This window comes from Lampetra planeri, chromosome 52 (genome assembly GCF_965212315.1).
Source record: "Lampetra planeri chromosome 52, kcLamPlan1.2.h2, whole genome shotgun sequence".
NCBI classification, from domain to species: Eukaryota; Metazoa; Chordata; class Hyperoartia; order Petromyzontiformes; family Petromyzontidae; genus Lampetra; species Lampetra planeri.
In genome coordinates, this window is record NC_136158.1 from 6,421,748 (window position 1) to 6,447,779 (window position 26,032).

At 53.7% G+C, this 26,032-nt stretch overlaps 1 protein-coding gene across 1 annotated transcript; it reads right to left on the minus strand.

Annotated features, from left to right (window-relative positions):
* Positions 1–1,141: 1,141 nt before the first annotated feature.
* Positions 1,142–25,699, minus strand: LOC144734667 (uncharacterized). The gene is made up of 21 exons (XM_078616958.1): positions 25,440–25,699; positions 21,423–21,625; positions 20,897–20,984; positions 19,064–19,183; positions 18,158–18,299; positions 17,023–17,149; positions 16,240–16,414; positions 13,596–13,774; positions 12,948–13,115; positions 12,336–12,497; positions 11,299–11,405; positions 10,188–10,320; positions 9,423–9,627; positions 8,514–8,695; positions 7,611–7,767; positions 5,582–5,743; positions 5,031–5,179; positions 4,139–4,311; positions 3,683–3,740; positions 2,978–3,136; positions 1,142–2,608 (listed from the first exon to the last, which is right to left on the minus strand). Exons 2-21 carry the CDS (start codon positions 21,570–21,572, stop codon positions 2,561–2,563), a joined length of 2,844 nt encoding a protein of 947 aa, XP_078473084.1. The 5' UTR covers positions 21,573–21,625; positions 25,440–25,699; the 3' UTR covers positions 1,142–2,560.
* Positions 25,700–26,032: the final 333 nt, after the last annotated feature.

The window sequence follows — 26,032 nt, forward strand, 5'->3', positions numbered from 1 at the left end:
CCGGTGCCACCGGACGGTCGACAGCGTCTCGTCCCGTACGACGGACCGGCCAGGCAGACTCGCGCTAGGTCGCGCAACTTTTCCTGACCGAATAAATGGGGTGGGGATGTGGGCCGACGCGGCCGGAGCGTCTCGTCACTACGTTTCCCGTCCGCTCGACCACTTTATCACCCGTTCAAGGAGCGTGCGGAAGGGGGATCGGTAGTCAAGGAGACACTGGACACGTTTTTTTTCGGAATAACTTTATTGTGTTGCTCGTCGGTTTGTACATAGGTTGTTGTTGTGTTGTGTTGTTGTGTTGTCTTGTTGTGTTGTGTTGTTGTTTTGCGTTGTTGTTGTGTTACGGGGCACACTTCGGGAGTGGGGTTTTTTTGTTGTTGGTTTGTTGTTGTTTGGCAGCCGGGCCGGCTGCGAGCTATGTGGGGGGGGGGTGATGTAGTGGTGATACGCGCTGGTAGTAAGGATCGTGGGGTAGCGCGTGGTGATTGGCTGTGTGTTGGTGACGCGCGCTGACGGTGAGGGATCGTAGGTCAGCGCGGGGTCATGGGTTATGTGATGGTGATTGGCTGTGTTGGTGACGCGCGCTGACAGTGATGGATCATGTGGCAGCGCGTGGGGATTGGTTATGTGCGCTGGCACAAGAAGGGATCGTGGGGCAGCGCGTGATGATTGGTCGGTTAGGGTGGGTGCTCGCATCGCGGTCCGCATAGGCTCCGTCTCCTTGGAGCGGAGGGCTATATAAGGCGGTGCGCGCGGGCGCTCGAGGAGAAGTTGGTGACCAGTGAAGACGGAAGACGGAGGAGGAAGAGATAGGGCCCTGAGACACCTAGTCCCGCTGTCCCTGTAAGGACCGGGGCCCTGTGTGGCTCAGAGGCGGGACCTTGGGACCCGGGGGCCGGACGTCCGTGTGAGGACCGGGCCACGGGACCCAGTGGTCGTGATCCGTACCCAAGCTGGGGTGGGTCTAGAGGTTCCCCCGGATGCTACGGGGCTGGAATGCCCGTGTGTGTGTAGCCGGGTGGAACGTGTAGCGTGAGCAGTAGTTACCACCCGTGTCAGGTGGAACGTGTAGCGTGAGCTGTAGTGACAACACGTGTTATTATGACAACCCAAGTGTGAATAAAGTGTGCTACCCGTCAAGTGGTTTCCCGCCGTAGTTTACTATACTTCACATACATACAAAACAACTACACAATGCTAAAACTCCAAAAAATCAGCTTCATAATCATCATCACGATCATCAGCCATGGCCAAGACACTGTCGGATAAAGGCCTCCCCAAGCCCCTGCCGCCTCTCACGACCCTGCGACGTAAGAATCCACCCAGCACAAAAAAGTAACAAAAATCTGGCCGGGTGGCTCACCTGCAAAGCGAGAGGCTCGCAATCCGAAGTTTAAATCCTGGTCAGTGGGTTTACAGTCTGTAATTACTCCCTCCGACGTGGATGAAATGAGTTCCACTTTGTGGGGAAGTCAACAGCGATTATACTATGGAATTTCCACCACTGGCACTTTCACGCGAACCGCTAATCAGCATATAAAATAGTAGTGAAAGACAGTAATACACTGAATTAATTCCAAGACAGCAGATGCACGGAGTGAACGTTGCGCTTGGGTTTTAGATGCGACCAATGAAGGCTTGGAGTGAGTGTGCATCAGCCGCTCTTGACACAGAGGAATCGTGAGCAGTCTGGGCATCTTTAACACAGCCACCGGCAGAAGGCCGCAGTGGTAGAGCCACAGCTCTGGGACTATTTTCTCACGCCACTGCTGAAAGAAGGGCCTCCGCTGAGGCAGATTTAGAGGGCCCATCTCTCGAGTGAGTTTTGGCCAACTCGTCCATACTCTTAGGTTTTTTCCGGTAAAGTCACGTAGGTAAAAAATAATATGAAAAGTTAATAAAAGTAATAATGGAAATAAAATAATAAATCACGACGTTTCGGAGGCAACACAAGTCTCCGTCATCAGGTGGGACCGTCACAGCTAAAATTTAGCTGACGGAGACTTGTGTTGCCTCCGAAACGTCGTGATTTAATATTTTATTTTATTTCTATTATTACTTTTATTAACTTTTAATTTTATTTTTTACCTACGTGACTTTACCGACAAAAACTAAGAGTATGAATCCTTGCAGTCACGAAAGCTTCAAATCTAGAATCAACTCGTCCATGCTGGCCCAGGAACGTCTTGGGAGATGAGTTAGGAGTACCCACACCCAATACCCACCGATCGACTAACTGCGGTAGTTCCCATTTATGCCCCTGGGCGGACAGAGGCGGTGGGAAGAATCCAATTGAACGAGAGCCATCGCTGACATCCGTCATGAGGTCCGCCCTGTTGAGCGTTCTTAACCGGAGCACGAGCTGACATCATCGAGTCGGCCGAGTAGCGGACACCAAGCAGAGTGCCGCAGAGTGCCGCAGTGTCCGTGTGCCGTCGATGCCTGCGGTCACTGTCGCGGATTCGTCGAGGGGGAGCCGGCCGGCCGGCCGAGGGTGTGACGCGTCCAAGTCTCCGTCGTCTCACGAGCAGAGCCTCCCGTACGGAGACGAACAGGAAGGCTATGGTCGCTCTTCTCCGTGTTCCGCCTGATGCTTGGAGGCCCAGTTCTGTTGGCGGACAGACAATCTACCGTTTACAGCCCGGTCACAAAGACAAAGATTCCCCATCTAGCATTAACAGACTGTTGGGGCAAGAGCTGTTCGCGTGCACGTCTGAAGGCCAGCACGGAACACAAGGGGATGGGTGACCAGCACCACACCCGGTGATAATACCTCCCCAGTGACAATGTTCACTATCGCACCAGGTACTTAATCGACCTAGGGGAGCCCCACGTCTGGTTCAGATATCGCTGGTGTTGGCCTTGAATGGGAATCGAACCCAGGTGCTTCCTGCTGTGATCCTCGAGCGTTACCACCGCACCACCCGCCACCGCCGCCGCCTGACGAGGGGCATTGTTGTGGAATAGTTCAAGTTACCATGAGCGACTGCCTCTCGGCCTCCAGGTAATGTCCGTCCCACAGCTCCACGGTGAGGCCGGTGCAGAGCTGCGCTCGCCGAGTCCACTGCTTCTCCTCCGCCTCCCGCAGGGCGGAGGCGACGTCCCCACCCCCCCGGGTCAGCAGCGCCGCCACGTTCTGACGACAATCGAAGGGGCGAGAGTCAGGGAGGGGCGGACGCTCCGCGCGCTTCACCGGCCGGCCCCGAGCACGTGAAATCCCTTCGCGTGAGAATGCATCCACTGCTTGCCTCGCCGGCGATCTACACAGCTACCCGATATCTGGGAGGGTCGACCCAGAACGCACGGTGAGCTACCAGCCCCACGCGCCGCTTTTTCTTTTGCATAGCAGCGCCCACACCAAACCGCTAGCGCCACTGCGCACAGCGAGTGGCCTCCTATTTGCTCCTCCTGACGTTGGTCCCACCCGCTGCTCAGGTAGCTGCTCCGCGCTTTGCCCGCGCGTCGTCATCGTCATCACGAGGCCAGAACATTCTAAAACCGGCGACAAATCCTGGTTCTCATAAAAGCTTTAGGCATGTCGGACGGCCGTAGATTCGGTGATCGACCAGCGGTGGACTAGGTGAAAGGTTAGAGTTTGGGGTCGGAGCTGAGGAATAACTACAACAACTTGCACAGTGTGCTGATACGTGCGGTGTGTGTGGAGTGAATGGGTCAGCGTTACCTCATCTGGGGCCCCTTCAAACAGCAGAATGTCATGTTTTCCTGTCCTCACATATGGCCTGGAACATAGAATAATTCAAACATATAATTACTAAAGACACACAAAACTCACTTTCCAGCTCAGTGGACCACCTTACCTCACTACCGCCTGATGAGTGTCAGGCTTTATGCAGAAAATTAAATGTATACCAATGTCCTCGATAATTCAGTTTAATTCAGAAACCTCAGATCTTGATGGATAAAATAATTTAAGAGTTTTATAGACTGTAGGATAATAATGTGCGATGCTTATATTTGATAAATGGTCACAGAGAAAACTGTTATGGATAGGCAGCGGCTGTGGGATAGGGAATTCTGTGATTACAGGGCCCTGTAATCCGCTGAGTTAGAGAGCGGCTGTGGGACAGGGAACTCCATGACCACGGGGCCCAGGACACCCGTTACACTTCTGAGTTACCCGTGGAACAGGGGCAGCACTCCCCAGCCCAGCTGCGGCGACGAGCTGCTCCCTTTGGAGTCCGCGCCGCTCACGTCGGCAAATTCCGAATTTTCACCGTCGTCGCCGCCGTCGTTCCGGCCGAACACCCTGAGCAGCAGCGAGTTCGCCCGGTCCGGCTGCAGATTCAGAATCTGGCAAGAGAGTTCGAGACGTCGCCGTGGCCAGATCCGCCGATGCCATCGCGCGTCGCTGACGCGTCGCTGGCTTAAGACGCATCCGGCACCCGCGGCATACGCAGCACAACACGAATCACTTGACACGCAGTCAAGAGGATTGACTCATCGAGTCTATGGGTCTCTATGTGGGCCTGTGGGTCTCTATGCGAGTCTATGGGTCGCTATGCGAGTTTGTGGGTCTCTATGTGGGCCTGTGGGTCTCTATGCAAGTCTGTGGGTCTATATGCGAGTTTGTGGGTCTCTGTGTGAGTCTGTGGGTCTCTGTGTGAGTCTGTGGGTCTCTGTGTGAGTCTGTGGGTCTCTGTGTGAGTCTGTGGGTCTCTGTGTGAGTCTATGGGTCTCTGTCAGTCTGTGGGTCTCTATGCGAGTTTGTGGATCTCTATGCGAGTCTATATTAGAGTCTATGGGTCTCTATGCGAGTCTATATTAGATTCTATGGGTCTCTATGCGAGTCTATATGCGAGTCTATGGGTCTCTATGTGAGTCTATGTGAGTCTATGGGTCTCTTACGTGAGTCACTGGTGACCAGGCTGAGACCATCAACTCATTGCACTTGAGATCCCGGTTTAATCACAGGCAGCGGCTGAACCCCAGATTGGAACCCAGGGACATCAGCGGTGTCGGCTCAGCGCTCTGACCCCTCGGACCACCCGACCTCCACTCGCATCACGCACCTTACAGTTTTCCAGCTCCCCGCTCAGAGTGCCGCAGTTGACGAGGTTCAAACGGCTCGCGATCACGATCTCCTTGACGGCGTGCGTGTCCAGTTCGGCACTCGGCAATATGTTCGCCAACACCCGTACGTAATGGTACGGGCAGCCGCCTGGCTCGCGCGCAATGCAACAACACGCAGGGGTCAGATGTGTGCAGCGATAAATGCATTGCCCTGTTCGAACCGGCCAACAGTTGTTACCGATGGGGGCCGGTGAGTAGGACGAGATCGAGTCCTGACCGACGCCATCACAAGGCAAAGGGATGATATAACAGGGTGCTGTGGCCAGTTCAAAAGCACTTGTTTGCATGTGCGTCTTTGTGCACGGTTCAGCACTGCGCTACAAACCCAGTGACCCAAGCTCGTGACCCAGTAACAGTGGCGAATATGTGAACCAGTCCTGGGCCTCCGCTAGGCCGACTCAGCCTCAAACGAGCACCCGGTGCGGCGTACGAAAAACAGCACTACAGGCAACACGGGCGGTCTTTGTGTCTGCACGTGTGCGCCGGGTACGTGATGTGACGCTGGCGTCCGTGACGCTGACGCAAACGCCGGTGCGCTGCCGGTACCGCACGGCCCTCAGCGGGCTCAGGTGCGGCGCCGGGCAGCCCGGGGGCAGCGCCCGCCGCGCGTCCAGCAGCTCCAGGTAGACGCTGCGCCAGTCCACAGGCAGCTCTGCAACGCACACAAAGACAAAGGTTCCCCGTGTAGGCTCCGCAAGGTGTTGGTGTTCGTTAGCGAGCACCTGCGGAGGCCCGGCAGGGCACACGATGTGGTGGAGCAGTCACCACGCCCCGGCCAGCTGCCTTTGTCTCTCCATTGCTCCTATTTAAAACACTGAAATCAGGTATCGATTTAAAGCTTTCGTGACTGCAGGGATTCATCTTCTTGGTTCTTTCAGTAAAGTCACGTAGAAGGGAAATAATAAAATAATAAAAATAAAACAGAATCAAATACAATTCTCACGACGTTTCGGCCACAATGCAAGCAGCCGTCCCCAGGTGAAGAACAGGTCTGTCGGAAAGACAGCGTCCTCAGGTGAAGAACAGGTCTGTCAGAAGATGAAATCAGGTACTCATTTTATGCTGAGTTGACCTAGGGGAGGCCCAGGACCGGTTCTGATATTTGTCTTTGATGTTGGCGGTGAGCGGGAATCGAACTTCGGTTGCCGGGTTCGTAGCGCAGTGCAGCTACGAACAAATTCAGTTCCTGAAGTTTTCAGCCTGTGGAGCGAAACGTGGTAGCGTGACAGCCTGGTGGTGTGGTGGCATGGCAGGGTGGTGATGTGACGGTGTTACGGCGTGACGGTGTGATGATGTGTTGGTGAAACGGAGTGACGGTGTGACGGTGTGTTGGTGAAACGGAGTGACGGTGTGAGGGTGTGTTGGTGAAACGGAGTGACGGTGTGATGATGTGTTGGTGAAACGGAGTGACGGTGTGTTGGTGAAACGGAGTGACGGTGTGACGGTGTGTTGGTGAAACGGAGTGACGGTGTGATGATGTGTTGGGGAAACGGAGTGACGGTGTGACGGTGTGTTGGTGAAACGGAGTGACGGTGTGACGGTGTGTTGGTGAAACGGAGTGTTGGTGTGACGGTGTGTTGGTGAAACGGAGTGACGGTGTGACGGTGTGTTGGTGAAACGGAGTGACGGTGTGACGGTGTGTTGGTGAAACGGAGTGACGGTGTGATGGTGTGTTGGTGAAACGGAGTGACGGTGTGAGGGTGTGTTGGTGAAACGGAGTGACGGTGTGAAAGTGTGTTGGTGAAACGGAGTGACGGTGTGATGATGTGTTGGTGAAACAGAGTGACGGTGTGATGGTGTGTTGGTGAAACGGAGTGACGGTGTGATGGTGTGTTGGTGAAACGGAGTGACGGTGTGAGGGTGTGTTGGTGAAACGGAGTGACGGTGTGAGGGTGTGTTGGTGAAACAGAGTGACGGTGTGACGGTGTGTTGGTGAAACGGAGTGACGGTGTGATGAGTTGGTGAAACAGAGTGACGGTGTGACGGTGTGTTGGTGAAACGGAGTGACGGTGTGAAAGTGTGTTGGTGAAACGGAGTGACGGTGTGATGATGTGTTGGTGAAACGGAGTGACGGTGTGACGGTGTGTTGGTGAAACGGAGTGACGGTGTGACGGTGTGTTGGTGAAATGGAGTGACGGTGTGATGGTGTGTTGGTGAAATGGAGTGACGGTATGATGGTGTGTTGGTGAAACGGAGTGACGGTGTGATGATGTGTTGGTGAAACGGAGTGACGGTGTGAGGGTGTGTTGGTGAAACGGAGTGACGGTGTGAAAGTGTGTTGGTGAAATGGAGTGACGGTGTGAGGGTGTGTTGGTGAAACGGAGTAACGGTGTGACGGTGTGTTGGTGAAACGGAGTGACGGTGTGATGATGTGTTGGTGAAACGGAGTGACGGTGTGAGGGTGTGTTGGTGAAACGGAGTGACGGTGTGAAAGTGTGTTGGTGAAATGGAGTGACGGTGTGAGGGTGTGTTGGTGAAACGGAGTGACGGTGTGATGATGTGATGGTGTGACGGCATACCACCGGGGTGCAGCACGGAGAGCCAGTCCCGCACGGTGCGGGGGGAGCCCGCGTCGTCCCTGCTGTAGGAGCTCATGATGTTGATCTCCGAGGGCGAGGGTCGGGCCCCCTCCGTCAAGTAGAACCCTGTCTCGTACGAAGGCCGGGGCCTCGGCTCCTGATGAGGGAGGGGGGGGGGCGTTTGGCGGGGGACAGGAGACATTGCCGAGTTTGCACATCTCTCTCCCCGCGGTCGCGTGCATTTTACTCGGATCTCCGGTTTTCCCCTCCATATTTAGAATCAACACGCTCTTGTTTGGCTGAAATAACTTTCCACATGATAAGCCACTTCGTCGTTGAGCTATCATTTGTGGCCACGTCTCCTTTTGAGAAAGAGCTACATAGCTCAGTAGGCTTCACCTGGTAAAATAAAAACTGTTTAGTTTAGTTTTTATTACACGCTTTGTATTAACTCACTCTGTCTGTTGTTGTATCCTCAAATCTTGCAACTAAATTTTTACCCACTTCCCAATGTGGTATCGACTGCAAACTTGGTATACTTATGTCATACTGATGACAATACAATATTTTATCATTAAAAATTCAAAATATATATTTTTAGACATTATTTTTTATATGTTATGTTTCGGCTTGGGTCTAATTGTCCACGCTCCACTGACATTGGCTGTAAATCACCACGGTATCTTATGTTGTGGCAAGCTTCGGGGCCACTTCCTGGAGTCGTGGAGTTCTTCAATTACTAGTACGTTTCATAAAAGCGTGTTTATATTTTTAAAATATATATTACTTATATAGTTTTAGCTCTCAGCCACTTTGCACAAAATCAACTCAACTCTGCCGCCACGTAGCCTAAACCTGGCAAGCGGCCGCGCCGTGCAGAAGCCGCTCGCTGAGGACCCTTACCGGAGTGAGCGGCAGCAAGCGGATGAGGATGGTGCACGCCGGCACAAGCGGGTGATGGACGAGCGAGTGCTCGTTCAGCGGAGCCGAGTCCCCGGGATCGGGCATCCCCGCCCACAGCCTCAGCTGGTGCCCGCCGCTCTTGAGACATCCGTCGCTCCGGAACAGCCTGAAGAGGACGTTACCTGGAGACGACGCGGACACGCAGGCGCACGGGAGCACGCGCCACGCCGTCCGGATGTTTGTTAAAGTGTTAAAGGCTTAAACTGTTATCACCAGGTAAGGCTCACTGAGCTACGTAGCTCTTTTTCAAAAGTGACCTGGCCACAAATGATAGCTCAATGACTTGGCTCATCACGTGTAAATGTATAGTGGCCAAATAATCAGCGGAGGGAAAAATCGGTGGACCCGGAGGAAAATCCACACAACCATGGGGAGAACATGCAAACGCCAAATATACAGGCGAGGTGGAGTCCTCATTTTCAGAGTGTTGCGGGTGAGCGGCTGCTCTCAGTACTCAGCTCCTATCCTCATGAACGAAATATCCGTGGCTTTTTTTATAAATTAAATTTCAACTTGAAAAACTGCGCCGCCGCCTACTGTCGCCACTGCACTGCTGTCGCTCGCTCTCGGAGACAGAGAACGGCTCAGAGGTGCCAAGAGGAGGAACCACAGATGGTCAGGAAGGCAGCAGCAGCAGCCACGCGGTGAACAATTGCCCAAGCTCTGCAGTCCCATATAAATTAAGATGTTTTCAGCCAATTAACGAGTGCTTACAGGCGGGAAGAAACCGGAGCACTGGGAGAAAACCCGCACGTGCAAGGGGGAAACACGCTATCCCATAAAGATGGAAGAGGTGGAGCCCTCATTTCATTCACGCAGGGATCTCGGGCCGCGGTTCGGGCTGCACACCGATGACGACGGCGCGCCGCGAGTCCCTCTCCAGCGTGTAGATGCGCAGCAGCAGCAGCGCGTCGTCGTGGACTCGCGCGTCGCTCCCCGCGGGGACCGAGACGCACTCCGAGAAGTGGGGGCTCCGCGCCAGGCTGTCCAACTCTGGCACGGCCATGATGTCCTCCAGTCCCTCCAGGCCCGACTTCACCACGCGGCCCGTCACCTGCGCGCTCGCGGAGCGCACGCGAGGATAGCGCTCGACGTTAGGCGGAGCAGCGCTGCTGGGCTTTCCCAGGTGAACGAGCGTAATCGCGACGATGGTGGCGGCGCTGGGCGACAAAGCGAGTTCACACGATCCGGCTGCAGATTCGGAATCTGGCAAAAGAGGTCGAGACGTCGCCGTGGCCAGGTCCGCCGATGCCATCACGGGGGGTGAGCTCTCGCCACGTTCGCATTCACCCGAGAGGATCTGAAAGTCGGGCCTCGACATTGTATTTCAGATGATCCCAAAATATTTAGTTTCGGATCGAAAGAAACCTCCGTCTTAGCCCCCTCCCCCCCCCCACCAAAACACAACGGACCTCCGTGTAGCCTTTAGCAAACTGTTCGGATAAGTGCTGTTAGCGAGCGCCTATTGAGGCTGGCAGCAATCATCATGCACGATCGTCAACCCATCCGTGCTGACGTTTCGACGTCAATTCTCTCCGTCGTGGCAGCCCCTCCTCCTCCTCCCCTGCACGCACGTGACATACTTCATCTGCTCAGGGCGGAGCCTCGCCGCACCTTGATGATGGTGGCGCAATCGGGCAGGTAGCGCACGGCGTCGATGTGGAGGACGAACGGCTCGAAGGGCCGGCACGGGGCGGGCGGCGCCACACTGGGGTCGTGGGCCACCCACGGGGAGAGGGCGCCGTGCCTGCCAGGGTCACGCGTGTGTGGCGGGTGCGTGCGTGGCGGGTGCGTGTGTGCGTGCGTGCGCGTGCATGTGTGCGTACGTGTGTGTGAGGGCAGGGGGGAGAGAGGTGGTGCAGCGGTTAGCGTGCTGCTCTACAAGCCCGACGACCCGAGTTCAATTCCGGCTAATAACAACGAGTGGAGCGCCAGGTGGCTACAACACAGCAAGTTGGAACAGTAGGGGGCATCAGCCAGTGATCTCAGTCAATCCATGGCACCTGGGTCTCTCCCGTGACCTCCTGCCAGCGAGCGTTGGACACTTTGCGTGGCCTTAACGTGTACATAGCCTGGCACAAGCGCTGTGGTGACGTCACCGCCACTTATTGGCGAATGGCGGTTGTTGTTGTTGTTGTGAGGGGGGTGAGAGAGGTGGTGCAGCAATTAGTGCTCTGCTCTACAACGCCCGGCCACCCGAGTTCAATTCCGACTCAGCCTTAAATGAGTAGTCAGGATGGTTGTATGAACATCAGCATTGGGGAGACAAAAGTGGGCGGGCATGACACGCTAACTTAATAGTTGCTAGCTTACAGCTTTTGTGCAGGAGTCTTTTTAAGGCTGTACAGGGGATCTTTGTCTTCGTTATGCAATCTCATGCAGTGATGACACGACTCCCACTCATCCAGGTTCGGGCAGCAGAAGTCAGGACAGCAAAAACCTTCGTTGTACTGTATTTGTATGGCCCCATGTCTATGCTCACCGCCTTCGTCCACCTGCACTGACCAGCGTGCTAAAGTACGGTCAAACAACCCCCCAAGGCCTTCATCCAGCAGTGGATTGATTAAAGCGGCTGTGCAGACGACGCGTGTGCGTGGGTGCAGGACACGGCTTGCACCACGCGGCAGCTCCCCCGCGTGCCCTCGGGCTGCCGCACTCCGTTTCTCTCCGCGGCACTGAAGAAGCTCATGGAGCGAAACGCGGCGGCCCGGGTCCCATGACGCACCAGCGGTTGAGCGCCGGCACGGCCAGCGCGTCGCCATCTCCCCGCAGGTGCGCCAACGCCCGCGCCACGTCCACCGTGTAGAGACGCTGCGTCTCCTCCAGCAGCACCTACAGCAAGAGCAGCGGCAGCACACAGCCAGCTCCAGCAAACGCGGCGGTGGTGACGGTGATGCTGCACAGCAAAGCGTGGGCTCATATCATCTGTCCCACTTCTGTACGGAAAAGGGTGTTGGCCCTATCGCACGCACGGTGGATTTTTCTCCGGGTGTTCCGGTTTGCTCCCGCATGTAAACGCACCGCCCATTCATTGGCTGAAAACATCTTACTATGTAGAGGACTGTGGATCTTGGGCAATCGTGGGTAGCGTCGGCTTGCCACCTGGCAACTGCTGCCTTCCCCCGCTCGACTGTGGTTCTTCCACGATTGTGAGCGACGCAATTTGTATGAACGAGAAAACTAAAACTATCATGAATACATCGTGGAAGTAGGTAAAGTCACGGCCTTGCAATTGCCTACAAAGACAAAGATCCCCAGTATAGCCTTAACAGACTGTTGGGGCATGTGCTGTTTGCGAGTACCTATAAAGGCAAACACGGAACACGAGGGGGTGGGCGGTCAACACCACGCCCGGCCGCCTTTTCCGTCCCCAGTGGCGATATACACACATGGCACCAGGTACTCATTTGAGGCCGAGTCGACCTAGGGTAGGCCCAGGACCGCTTCGAATAATAGTCACTGGTGTTGACCGAGCTCGCGTCGCCGGGTTGGCAGTGCGACGTGCTAACCGCTACACAACCACTCCTCACACGAACATACAAAGGCAAAATCTCCGTATAGCCTTAACAGACAGTTTGAGCCAGTGCTGTTAGCGAGCACCTATGAAGGCCGGAATGGCAGATGAGGAATGGCAGATGAGCACCACGCCCGGCCGCCACTTTGTCTGTACACAAAGGTACACAGGCACGTTAATACACACACATGCGCGGCGGTACACACGCAGGTACACGCACGCATGCCGGTGTGCGCCATCACTCGGACCTGGATGAGCGAGCTCCAGTCGGCGCACGCCATGATCTGGTCCCTGAGCAGCAACAGCAGCGCGAGGCACGAATCCACAAACACACGCTCATCCCACGCGCTCAGGAACAGCTGGTCCCACAGCAGCAGCACGGCCGGTGCCGACAGCACGCTCACGAACGCCTGCAAAAAAGACAAAGGTCCCCCGCACGGCCTTTAACAGACTGTCGGAGCAAATTACGTTAGTGGGCGCCTGTTGAGGCCGGCACTGTGCACAAGGGGCTGTGGTGTGGCCAACGCCACAACCAGGCCGCATTTGTCTCCTTGGTACTGTCGTTTGTAGACCATGCCAGGTACGTACTCATTTGCGGCCGAGTCGATCTAGGGGAGGCCCAGGACTGGCCACTGTGATCGTAGTGCAGCGTGTGTGTGGTGCAGTCGGGTACTGTTCACCAGCCGTGAGACTGAACGCGCCTGTCCTTGCGGGGCACTCTCGCCTGTTCCCACCTTACTTGGAGGTTCAGAAGAGAACCTGGCAGGTGAATGTCGTAGGCAGTTGCGCTGGGTGGGACGCGTGCGCTAGCCACCGCTCTACACGCGGCAGGCGCGGAGGGAGGGGCTCGTGGGGTGCACCTCTCCGATCCACTTGCGCAAGACGAGCAGGATACTGGGCAGGGGGCCGTGCGGGTCCCCGTGCTCCACCGAGTCTCCTCCAGAGTCTCCGCGCTCCCCGTCGCCCGTGTGCGGATGCTTCTGCTTCTCCTCGTCGTCGCCCCACTCCAGGAGGCTCCGGAATTCCTTCTGTCGGAGCAGCACGCCGTCCGCGCCAGCCACGCGACCGGTTTGTGGCTCGGGCGACGAAACCGCAGCCGTGCGGCCGGCACCACGCTCGGCTGCTTTTGCACCGGGGACCCATTTTAAGGCCGAGTAGACCTAGAGGGAACTCCAAGACCGTTTAGATGATAACTGCTGATGCTTGCCACGGGACGTCGGATCCGACTTTTGCCGGTGTCACGGTCCAAATTTGCCACATTTTGAAAAACGGCTCGCAAATCGCTTATTTTGAAACAACAACCAATGGCAACGTCTCCCCGTGAAGCCCACTCCACTGGGCGCTGCATTTCAGCTCGCGCCTCAAAGGGACAGCTGCCAACCCCAAACCCGTGCCCCTGAGACGTTTCGTTTTCGTTGCAACCGCGGCGCGGGTGCAGTGTGCCGTCCGCCGCGCCACCGGTTCCCACGACCCAGCGGCGTCGTGCGCGCCCGGGGCACCGCTCCCACCTGCGTGTGTGGCGCCGCCACGTCGCGCGTCAGCCTCAGCAGCCGCGCGTGCAGGTGCGGGTCGCCCTCCTGCAGCCGCGCGACCACTCGCTGCGAGATGTCGGCGATGCGTCGCCACTCCGGGAAGTGCTTCTGAAGGAGCGCGTTGAGGTGGAAGGCAAGCTGCAGTGTGGCCTCTGCTGCGGTGGGGTGGGGGCAGAGGTCGCAAACGGGTTTTGATTCCTTACCCGTACCCAGCCGCACCAGGGTCACAAACGGGTACCCGTACCCGTACCTGGCCGTACCCGTACCCGTACCCTACCCGGTACGGGTAGGGTACGGGTATCGGGTACCTGATTGCGACCTCTGGGATGAAGCCATGTTGCAGGCGCGGGTGGGTTGATTCTAGGAACTTGAATTGTGAGAAGAGACAAGACGTTGGGAAATGAGTGACAAACAGTTACTCACCAGTGACTCACGGTCTACCCATACCCGTACCCGGCCACACCAGAGTCGCAAACGAGTACCCGTACCCGGTCGGGTACGGGTAGCCGGGTATCGGGTAGGGTACGGGTATCGGGTACCCGGTTGCGACCTCTGGTGGGGGGCGAGCGGGGGGGGAGGGGAGGTGGACACGCGGCGGTTACGACTCGGAGACGGATTGATTTGCATGGGAAGGCAAAACGAAAACTGCTCTAGAGGAGTTGTACAGCCCTAGCTGCCACTGCTATTCAGTGGCCTGAAATCAAATGTATCGCTCCGGATGACCACTGCAAAGTATGATATTGAGTTTTGATTATAGTGTGCTGATCTTTAAAGGTGCATTGAAAAATGTTGTACTCCTACTGATACTCCCGCTGTTATGGAGTGACTCATGCTGCCAGCTATGGCTGCAAAGTTTGGTCGTACATGTTATGTTTTTCGTTTATTGTTAAATTTGAATCACAGTTCCTATGATCACTGTTACGTTGTTTTTATAGCTTTATTTTGGTGATTTCGAAAACTTTTGGTTTAGCCATATTTGTTTGTTGTCTTGTGGTTGTTATTGTTTGACTTGCATCCCACTGGGATTTTTGCACACAGCATTGAAATGCGGTGTTTTTTCTGAAAGACTTTGCTATTTTGCCTGGATTTTTCTATTGCGCGTAGTCACTTTAAGATGTATACTCTTAGGTTTTTTCGGTAAAGTCACGTAGGTAAATTTTTAAAATAATAATTAAATTAAATAATAATACATGAAAATAACTAAATTAAATCACGACGTGATTTCATTTAAATTACTGTAGCGTAATTTTAGTGGAGCAGTAACACCTGATGACGGAGGCTTGTGTTGCTTCCGAAACGTCGTGATTTAATTTAGTTCTTTTCATTTATTATTATTTTATTATATTATTATTAAAAAATGTACCTACGTGACTTTACCGAAAAAACCTAAGAGTATGAATCCTTGCAGTCACGAAAGCTTCAAATCTAGAACTTTAAGATGTTTTCTTGTTCATGTTTTTGTGTGTTGCATTTGCATTCAAGAGCCGAATGGCTCACAGGGCTATACCAAATAAATGAACTGAACAACTGTGAGAATATCCACCGACGGACCGCGTTAGGCATGCAGGGTGGCGGTAGTGCAGTGGTAACGCTCGTGCCTCGCAGCATGAAGGCCCTGGGTTCGATTTTGCCGACGCGGGTGCCTTTCTGCGCGCAGTGTGTGTATGTTCACCCCCTGTTCTGCACGAGTTTGCGCCGGGGTTCTCTGGTTTCCTCCCATAGCCAAAAAATCCCTCCATACAATGTAACCGGCATTGGAAAACAACGGCGTAAAGCTGAAAATGTACCTGAAAAGTACTCAATCGGGATAACAAGAAGCAATATTGCCTAGTACTAGCAGCCTAATGGCCATTTGCTGCGTTCACCTTGTGTTGCATAGAAACAGCTGCCGCTGAAATGTCCTCTAGGCTAAAATAACCCCTCGATACTGTGCCCCGAGGCTTTTCGTTTTGGGGCACGATATAAATACCGGTATCATTCTCGGGGCCTGATTACCGGATTACCGAGAGACGTATACCTATTATTAAATTGAACTATGCCGCAGCCAAATAGCAGCTTTGATGGCCGCGTCGTTCGAAAAACAATCAGTCAGGAACGCCGCCGGTCATCGCGCACCAGCCAGACAAGCCGATTAACCGGCCATGGAGCGGGCGTCCGATTGGGAAACCGCGGGGAGCGTTAGCAGAGAGGATGTTAAGGTGTTTCTTCAGGGCGTTTGGTGGCGGCTGGGATAGGACTGCGCGGTTAAAGTGGAGAACGGGTGGGAAGGATCGAGAGGGACCCAAAAGGGAATAAAGGGACGGGCTAACGATCACTCGGGTCGCCGTGGCGTTAGCTCCCCACGACTGCGTGTGGCTTGTGCGTAGGCTGAATAAAGAGCCCACTGTGAATGTACACTTCTTACAGGAAAACCTCTTCATCGCTTTCATTTCTTTAAAGCTGCTTTTTGTGTTTAATTTGTTGTCCTTCCCCGGCACCTCCGATTAACATGGTTGATGACGTACGGTGACAAAAGAAGTTCAATGTACATACGTACACACATATCATTGTCATTATTGACCGACACGATGTCGACGCCCGGCGCTCAGGGCCGTCGGGCCCTCGGCGCCCCCTCACGCACCGTGCGGGTGCCCGGATGCGAAGGCGAGGTGCAGCGGCACGAGGCGGTACACGAGGTGGGGCGCGTACACGCGGCCGTGCGTGTACAGCACGTTGAGGACGTCGCACACGAGAGTGAATGCCAGCCCATCGCCCGAGATGTACGTGCGCTGCAGCCAGCCGCTCCCGCGCAGCTTCTGCGCAGGTGGGGGGGTGGGCGACACGGAGGCACGGGCGAGCACGCGGCGAGTGAACGTTCGTTGGCGAACGTTCGCTCGACGATGCATCGCCTGTGTACTGTTTGCCTTGCAGTCTGCTGACCCGCCAGATGAACGAATCGCGATAGATGACATACGGCCGCTGCCTCCTCCACACCCCAAGAGCCCCGCTCTCGATTAACCCCCGGCTGGCTCATTAACTACGCACACTCTCCGGTGTTTTGATCCAGGCCATTTTAATTTCGTGTGTCCATGTGTGTGTGCACCATGTGCACCTTGACGCTACTGGGCAGTCGTAGCCAGTCGCCCTCCAGCAACGGCGGGGGTAGGAGCAGCGGCACTCGCAACAACGAGTGGAGCGCCGGGCGGGTAAAACGCAGCGAGTTGGCACAGTGAGCATCTGTCAATCATCTCAGTCAGTCAACCCATGGTACCTGGGTCTGTCCCATGACCTTCGACACTTTACGTCATGGCCTCAAACTGCACCTAGCCTGGCACAAGCGCCGCGGTGCCGTTCCCACCACATATTGGCGAATGGCGGCTGCTGCTGTTGATTTTGCGCGCAGCGTCGGTGCGCACCCACTCACCTCTGTCACCGTGTTGCGGATGAGGTGCGCGACGGGAGATTGCGTGGCGTGCGTCATCCCCATCTGATCCACGCCACGCCACACTTTCCACCGGAACTGCTCCCACGCCTCCCCCTCGCATGCACCCCTGTGGAACAGCCGGGCTTGTTAACCGGTAACTGGTTACCATTTCATTATTAACAACTGCTTCAGTTAATAATAATAATATTTATAACACGGCAGATTTTGCAGACAAGTCCACAACTCAGAGGCGCGGAGACAAAATAGATAGAGGCCTGGAGATGTTTCTTAAAAATCAGAGTGCATTTGATGTTGCGGATCTGCAAAGGGATATAGAGAGTTCCACACCAAGGGGACACAGCAGAGAACCGATGTGAGGCTGTAACATTTACTGGTGTGTGGTGGTTGAACACAGGATGGATGAGAAAACAACAGTCAGAGTCTTTTAGAGATCGCATCGTCTTAAAACTATTAAACAATTTTTCTTATTTTATCAGGTAAGGCCCACTGAGCTATATAGCTCTTTTCAGAAGCGACCTGGCCACAAATTATAGTTCAACGAAGTGGCTTATGTGAAGATTTATAACAGCCAAATACTCTGAGCGCATGTTTCTAAATGTGGAGGGAAAAACCGGCGGACCTGCAGAAAAATCCATGCCACCACGGGGAGAACATGCAAACTTCAAATATGCAGCAAGCGTCAGTGTCGGGATCGAACCCACAACCTCCTGGATACCAGGCAAGGGAATTAACAGCTCGCCACCGTGACACCCCTCAACATGGGTTGAAGAAGCAATGGGCAAAGTCCACGAGAACAGTAGCCATGGTGATAGTAAAACATGAGTGAGTGAGTGAGCGGGTGACTGGATGAGTGAGTGAATGAGTGGGTGAATGTATCCTTGCGACCTGCAGTGTGGTGGCGGTTGACCACAGTACGGATGAGATGAAACAATGCCTGCTAGAGACCGCGTCTCTCAATGCGGGTGGGGGAATCAATGAGCGAGATTCTTGGGAACAGCAACCACGGCGACATACGAGCGACAAGGAGGCGAGCGAGCGACCCCGGGGTGAAAATGGGTGAAAATTATAGTTCAACGAAGTGGCTTATGTGAAAATTTATAACAGCGTCACAAACCCAAGAGACCGGCACCATATTTCTCCACGGAGCCGTGCCGGGAGGAGTTTGCCCGTGAGTCGCGAGCACACTCTGTCCAGGCACTCAGGCCCGACCCCCAGCACGGCGCACATAGACTCTCCCAGCAGCTCGCTCCTGGAGCCTGGCAGAGGGAGGGGGGTCCCAGTTTCACAACACGAGGCCACTGCACAGCACTGCCTGGCACGCACGGCGGAAGCCGCACAGAAGCACACCTTATGTAAGCAACGGACGCTGCTGCCACAGCGGTTGGTGTGATTAGGGGGTAAAGCCGGTGCATCTGGCAGTCATCTCAGTCGGCCAACCCATAGCACCTAGGCCTGTTCCATGACCCCCTGTCAGCAAGCCTTCGACACTTCACAATAGCTGTGAATCTTAACAATGGCCATGAATTGTATCTTATAACAATAATAACCTTGCTCGATTCAAGACGCATGTTAATCTAATCTCACTTACTTACCTACCACACTGCACGATACAGCAACACACTAACCTGGCTGTGAATCGTAACAATGGCCATGAATCATCACAATGGCTGCAAATTGTAACAATGGCTGCAAATCGTAACAATGGCCATGGATCATAACAATGGCTGCAAATTGTAACAATGGCTGTGAATCTTAATAATGGCTACGAATCATAACAATAGCCACGAATCATAACAATGGCTGCAAATTGTAACAATGGCCGCGAATCGTAACAATGGCCACGAATCGTAACAATAGCCACGAATCATAACAATGGCTGCAAATTGTAACAATGGCCATGAATCATAACAATGGCTGCAAATTGTAACAATGGCTGCGAATCGTAACAATGGCCGCGAATCGTAACAATGGCCGTTAATCGTAACAATGGCCACGAATCCCTCCTTGCGAAATCCCTCACCTTGCAGCCCAACCGAGCGGCGCACCGGCTCCCCTTGACGCGCCGCTTCCTGCGCCATCGCCCTTCTGGCCGCGGCAGCGACCGCAACGCGGGTGCCGTCCACGAACGCCGCCACGGAGTCTGGGAGGGGATGAGAGATGAGGCAGACGGCTCCTCCTCCTCCTCGTCAACGGGGAGCTCGCGCGACGCGGGCAGTTCCACACAATCAGGAGACCTCGTGCTCACACGTGTCACGGTCTCGTAAATACACACGGGGTGTCGGTTTTGGAGGTACACTTCTACAGTTTTAGAAGATGTGGCTCATGTCAATGGGACTGACTGTTCCATCTCATCCACGCTGCGTTCGAGCGCCACTACACCGCAGGTCACGACAACACAATCACCTACTCACTCACCACACTGTAGGTTACTACAACCCACTAACCCACTCATCACTTACTTACTCACCACACTGCAGGATACAGCAACACACTAACCCACTCACCCACTCATCACTTACCACACTGCAGGTCACAACAACACACCCACTCATCACTTACTCACTTAATCACCACACTGCAAGTCAAAGCAACACACTAACCCACTAACCCACCCATCACTTACTTACCTACCACACTGCAGGATACAGCAACACACTAACCCACTTACTCATCCACCCACTCACCACACTGTAGGTCACAACAACACAATCAACCACTCACGCACTCATCACTTACCACACTGCAGGTCACAACAACACACCCACTCATCACTTACTCACTTAATCACCACACTGCAGGTCAAAGCAACACACTCACTTACTCCTCGCTCATCCACTCTCCTACCCACCCACTCACCACACTGCAAGTCACCTCACTTCTCTCTCTGCTTCTTTCCTTGCACTACTCTGCTGTGGAATTCCCTCCTTTTTAACACGTAGGCTTTCGCGACCAATATTATTCATAATATAGGTTTTTGGGTCAGATCGCGTTATTTATAAATGTGTCGTAAACCTGATGCTGCTCTATTTAAGACCGGAAGCAACAGGAGAGCTTCACCATACTTGCCCGATGAAGCTGATTGTAATTATCAGCGAAACGTCGTACTACTCAAATTAAAATGATCATTCTCTCTACAGCACACCGGTGGGCTAAAAAGGTGAATTATTTTGTCCTTTGAAAAACGTGACACATTTTTTACTGTTTGGCCGTGTCGGGTGGTGGAGGGTTACGACACATTTATAAACAACGCGATATGACCCAAACCCCTATATTATGAATTCCCTCCTTCCATCATCATTGTATCTTCTCTCCCCACGCTCTTATAACAATAATAACCTTGCTCGATTCAAGACACATGTTAATCTTAACCTAAAATAAATTATATGGCACCTTATCCAAGGCACATTACACAAAATTAACAATTTGCACAGCATGTGAACGTAATTGTGAATAAAATAGATGAGAGGAAGCAATGGTGGCAAATCTGTGGTGCGTGAATTACGTGAAAGCCAAACTGATGACAGCAAATGACGATGAATGGACTGAATGAATGAGGCTCGTGAGTGGTAGCCATGCAATGGTAAAGGTGGCGGTTATGAGCGGGAGATTAAGGGAGTGTGGGGTGAGCTCGGAAAATAAGTGAGTTTAATAATGCCTCGATCTCTTATAACATGGACAGTGTCGCTTGTTGCTGGCCGCTTGGCGTTTTGGGTCTGTGCCCAGCAACCGTATTTAATGAAAGACGGCGAGCAATAAGTCGACGGCTTTACGAGCGCACAGAACTCATCGCACAGTCGCCTTCACAGTGAGGTACTCTATCTCAGAGGTGGCAGCCGTGATGACGTGCACTAACCTTCATTCGGTGACCTCTGACCGTGGTGCTCTTTACCCGGTGACCTTTTCCTCGTGTCGAGGGCTTCTGATGAGACCTCCGTTGAGATCTGCACAAACCAAATCGAGGAACGGCTGTCGGCCAAACCGGCATCACCAACAACTTCCGATGGAACGGAATCAACGAACCGAGCGGGAAATCACTTTGCCTTTTTTAACGGTCACAGAGCTCGGGAGAGAAAACAAAGATCCCCCATATAGCCTGAACAGACTGTTGGGGCAAGTGCTGTTAGGAGAGCACCTATAAAGGACGGCACGTCACACGGGGTGGTTGGTGGCCAACACCACGCCCGGCCGCCATTTTCTCTGGTACTCATTTGACGCCGAGTCGATCTAGGGGAGGCCCAGGACCGGTGCAGACAATCACCACCAATGATTCGCGTGAGCGGCAATCGAACTCGGGTCGCCGGGTTCGTAGCGCAGTGCGCTACCCGCTCCACTACCGCTCGCGCGCACATACGCGCGCATCCACCCGGATCCACGCTGACCTTGTGCCAGGACGCGCCTGGCAGGAGAGTCTCTTGCAGACACGCGTCCAGCCACCGCACTCCGTACACGGGGCTCTTGCCGAGTGACCGGGCGTCCTCGGGCGTGAGTTTGCCTCGCTGCTCTGCGCGCGTAGCTCCAACGTTCGCCATGTGGTACGCACGGAGGCCACCCAAACCGCGTTCGGCACAAACGGCGAAGGGCCCTGCCGCGAATTCAGACGCACGTTTCATGCGTCAAAGATTGTGGGGAAATTGCAGCAAGACATATCTCATTGCTGGACCGCATTTCAACATACGTGCATTTATACGCTCACCGCTTTCAGGGCATGTATGCGAATCTACTCGCAGACATCCGTTTCTGTCTATACACACTGATATCATACTATGAAGAAAAATAAGAATAGGTTTTACAATAAAACAGACGTGAAAAATTAGAATAGTACTCTTTGGTTCTTTCGGTAAAGTCACGTAGGCAGAAAAGTAAAGAATATATTTTTATTTAAAGCTTTTGTGACTGCAGGGATTCATATTCTTGGTTCTTTCGCAATCATCATCACATTCTCACGGCGTTTCGACTGCAACACAAGTGTAGTGACAGAGAAAGGTCACTACTGTGTCGGCCCGTACGAAGGCTGGGGGCCCCAAGGGGGTGCCTGGGGGGTCGCGTGGTGGAGGGATCCGGACCCTCCCAGAGGTGGGGGAAGTGAGGCGTGTCCTGGGAAGGGAGGCGTGGCCTGAAGAGAGCCAGCCACGCCGGGGCGGAGCCAGCCACGCGAAACCAAATATAAGCGTGGTGTGAACGCAGAGCGAGGCGGCTGTTGTACTGTACTCCAAGGTGAAGACATCTTCGGTCGTCAAGTCCCGAGTCGTCGTCCTGGGCCAGGCAGGCCGTTGCCTGCCTGGTCCAGTCTGTGTCGTGTTCCAGAGTGTTAGTGAGTTGAGGAAGGTGGTCACCACCTCATGTAGAGTGTTATATTATTTACCGTTTAATAAATAGTGTTGCCTCCAAGTTGCGTGTGTGTGCACCTAATTTGAACCTACTACACAAGCAATCATCATCAGGTGATGAAAAATTATTTTGTTATATATATTTTTTTCTTTTATCATTTCCCTTCTACGTGACTTTACCAAAAGAACTAATAAATAATAAATTACGACGTTTCGATCGCAACACAAGCACTCGTCATCAGGTAGAAAGATACAGCGGTAGAACTGCTGAACAAGAAAGGGCTGCTTACACTATGAGATCTCTTTTACCAGTGGCAAAATATGATAGTAGGTTTTTACCCTTTTAACTGGTACAAAACTGTTTTGTACCAGTTAAAAGGGTAAAAACCTACTATCAAGAAAGGGCTGCTGCAAAAAGAGATTATAAAAGGGCTGCTATTATTGCAGCAGCCATTTCTTGTTCAGCAGTTCTACCGCTGTATCTTTCTACCTGATGACGATTGCTTGTGTTGCGATCGAAACGTCGTGATTTCTTATTTAGTCTTCTACCTACGTGACTTTACCGAAAGAGTATGGATTCCTGCAGTCACGAAAGCTTCAAATCAAAACTAGAATAGGTGTAACCATGTCTGACAATAAAACAGGAGGTGTTAAGATGTCCAAACACCAATTAGATACATTTTGCAATGAATCAAGTGTGCATTAAGCACACGTACTTGTGGTGAACATGCAAACGAACGTGTTCTGATAATATAATGATCTATACATCGTTTATGAAACTGATTGGCCTACACCAGAGACATCCTTCTTTGTAGCCAAGTCTCACCAGTGTCAGACCAGAGAACGCTAAAGGGCGATCAGCACAAAGACAGAAAGGGTAAAACCTATTATTCATCATACTTAATACTGGCAAAAAAGGTCCCATGATATCATACTCATGGCAATGAGTTCCTGGGTTCGATTTCCGACTCGGGAGCCTTCCTGTGCGCAGTTTGTGCGTGCTCCCCCTGTTCTGCAAATGAAGCGAGTGTGAGTGTAGGTCACGTAGTCCGCATGCCGAGGCACCACTTGCCGAAAGTAGCTTCTATTTGGTCTGATGGAAGGGGCTAAATGGGCTGGAGGAAGAGATGGGCTGGAGGAAGAGATGGGGGAAGAGATGGGCTGATGCGGTCCAGGAGGATGTGGAGCTGAGTAGAATTGCCGACGACCGGTACCAACGGTGTCAAGATCGACCTCGGTGGAGGAGGCTCGTGAGGACGCTACCATTGGAGGCAGTCGCCCTATAGGCAGCAGTAGCAGCTCGACTCCCGTGCCACTCCTCCACGTTCTCTGCCCATGCTGCCCGTCTTCATTAACCCGCATTGACCAGCGCGGTGAAGTATGGTCAAACATTCATGAATGACAAAGATCACCCCGTGTAGCCTCAACAGACTGTAGGGGCAAGTGCTGTGAGCGAGCAGCACCTATGAAGGCCGGCACGGCACACGAGGGCGTGGGTGGCCAGCACCACGCCCGACCGCCTTTGTCTCCCCAGTGGCGATGTTTTAGACACCGGGTACTCATTTGAGGCTGAATCGACCTAGGAAAGGCCCAGGACCGGTTCAAATAATCGTCACTGGCGTTGGCCGTGAGCAGGAACCAAACTCAGGTAGCTGTAGCGGATTCGCCACGAAGTGGCAGTGGCGTCGCCGCGGCGCCCGTGCCAGGCTAGGTGCACTTTGAGGCCACGTGATGTGGCAAAGGCTCTTTGCTGGCAGGCGGTCACGAGACCGACCCTGCAGGTGCCATGGGTTGACTGGCGGGGATTACCCGCAGATGCACCACCTGTGAACACGACTGTGCCAACTTCACCGCGTTTTATCCACCCGGCGCTCCGCTCGTTGTTGTGAGCGTCGCTCCTATGCCCTCCGTTGTTGTTGGAGGGCGACTGCCTCCAACTGCCCAGTAGCGTCCTTCACGAGCCTCCTCCACAGAGGCCGATCTTGACACCGCTGGTACCAGTCATCGGCAAGTCCACTCAGCTCTACGTCCTCCTGTACCACATCACTCCATCTCTTCTCTAGCCTGTGCCGCGCCCGTTCAACCCCCTCGATCCGGCCGAACAAAAGCTGTTTAGGCATGCGGTGGCTGGGCATGCGGGCTACATGACCCAGCCAATGCAGCCTTGCCTGCCGGAGGAGCTCACCGATGGGACTTTGCCCAGATCTTTCAAGGATTTGCGAGCTCCTCACACAATCCAGCCTGCAGGTTAAACCCAGGATGGATCGTAGGCAGGCCAGCCTAAATGTTTCCAACCGGCGAAGACACACACGCACACATACACACACGCACACACACACACCACACACGCACACACCCCACACGCACACACAAGCACACCACACACGCACACACACCACACACGCACACAGACAAACACACATACAGACACACACGCACACACCACACACAGACAAACACGCACACACACCACACACGCACACACACCACACACACACGCACACACACCACACACACACGCACAGACACACCACACACAGACACGCACACATACCACACACACACCACACACAGACACGCACAGACACACACCACACACAGACACACACGCACACACACCACACAGACACACACACCGAACACAGACACACATACACACCACACACGCACACACACCACGCACACACACCACACAGACACACACACCACACGCACACACCACGCACACACACCACACAGACACAAACACCACACGCACACACCACGCACACACACCACACAGACACACACAGGCACACACGCATACACAAAACACCACACACAGGCACACACACGCACACACAGACACACACAGGCACACACATACACCCACACCACACCACACACAGGCACACACACCACGCACAGGCACACACGCACACACACCACACACGCACACACACCACACGCACACACAGACACGCACAGACACACACGCACACACACCACACACGCACACACACCACACGCACACACAGACACGCACAGACACACACGCACACACACCACCACACTCACCACGAGACTCACCACGCCACTCGCCCAGCTCAGCGCGGCTCTAGCAACGGCGGCGCTTGGCAACGGATGGCGCCCACTGCCGCCTCCCCCGCCGCCTACCCCATTGTTTATCTTTAGAGATGTTTAGAGATGTTAAAGATAAACAACGAGTGAACACTTCTCGTTCTGCTTCTTCTTCGTCTTGATGCTGGTGTTGGTGTTGTTGTTCCCGGGTGCCTCGGCTCCAATGCAGCTGCTGCTGCTGCTCGGCCACTGTGGGGAGGGCCCCTTTGGGCGTCGCGGTGGCTATGAGATGTTAACTCCCTCGCCTGGTACGCAGGAGGTCGTGGGTTCGATCACGACCCTGACGCCTGCTGCTGTATATTTGGAGTTTGTGTGTCTCTCTAATCATCATCACCACGGTGGCTATGAGATATTAATTATCTCGCCTGGTGTGCAAGAGGCCGTGGGTTCGATCCCGACCCTGACGATGCCTGTTGCTGTATATTTGGAGTTTGTGTGTCTCTCTCTCATCATCATCATCACGGTGGCGAGGAGATGTTTACTATCTCGCCTGGTACGCAGGAGGTCGTGGGTTCGATCCCGACCCTGACGCCTGCTGTATA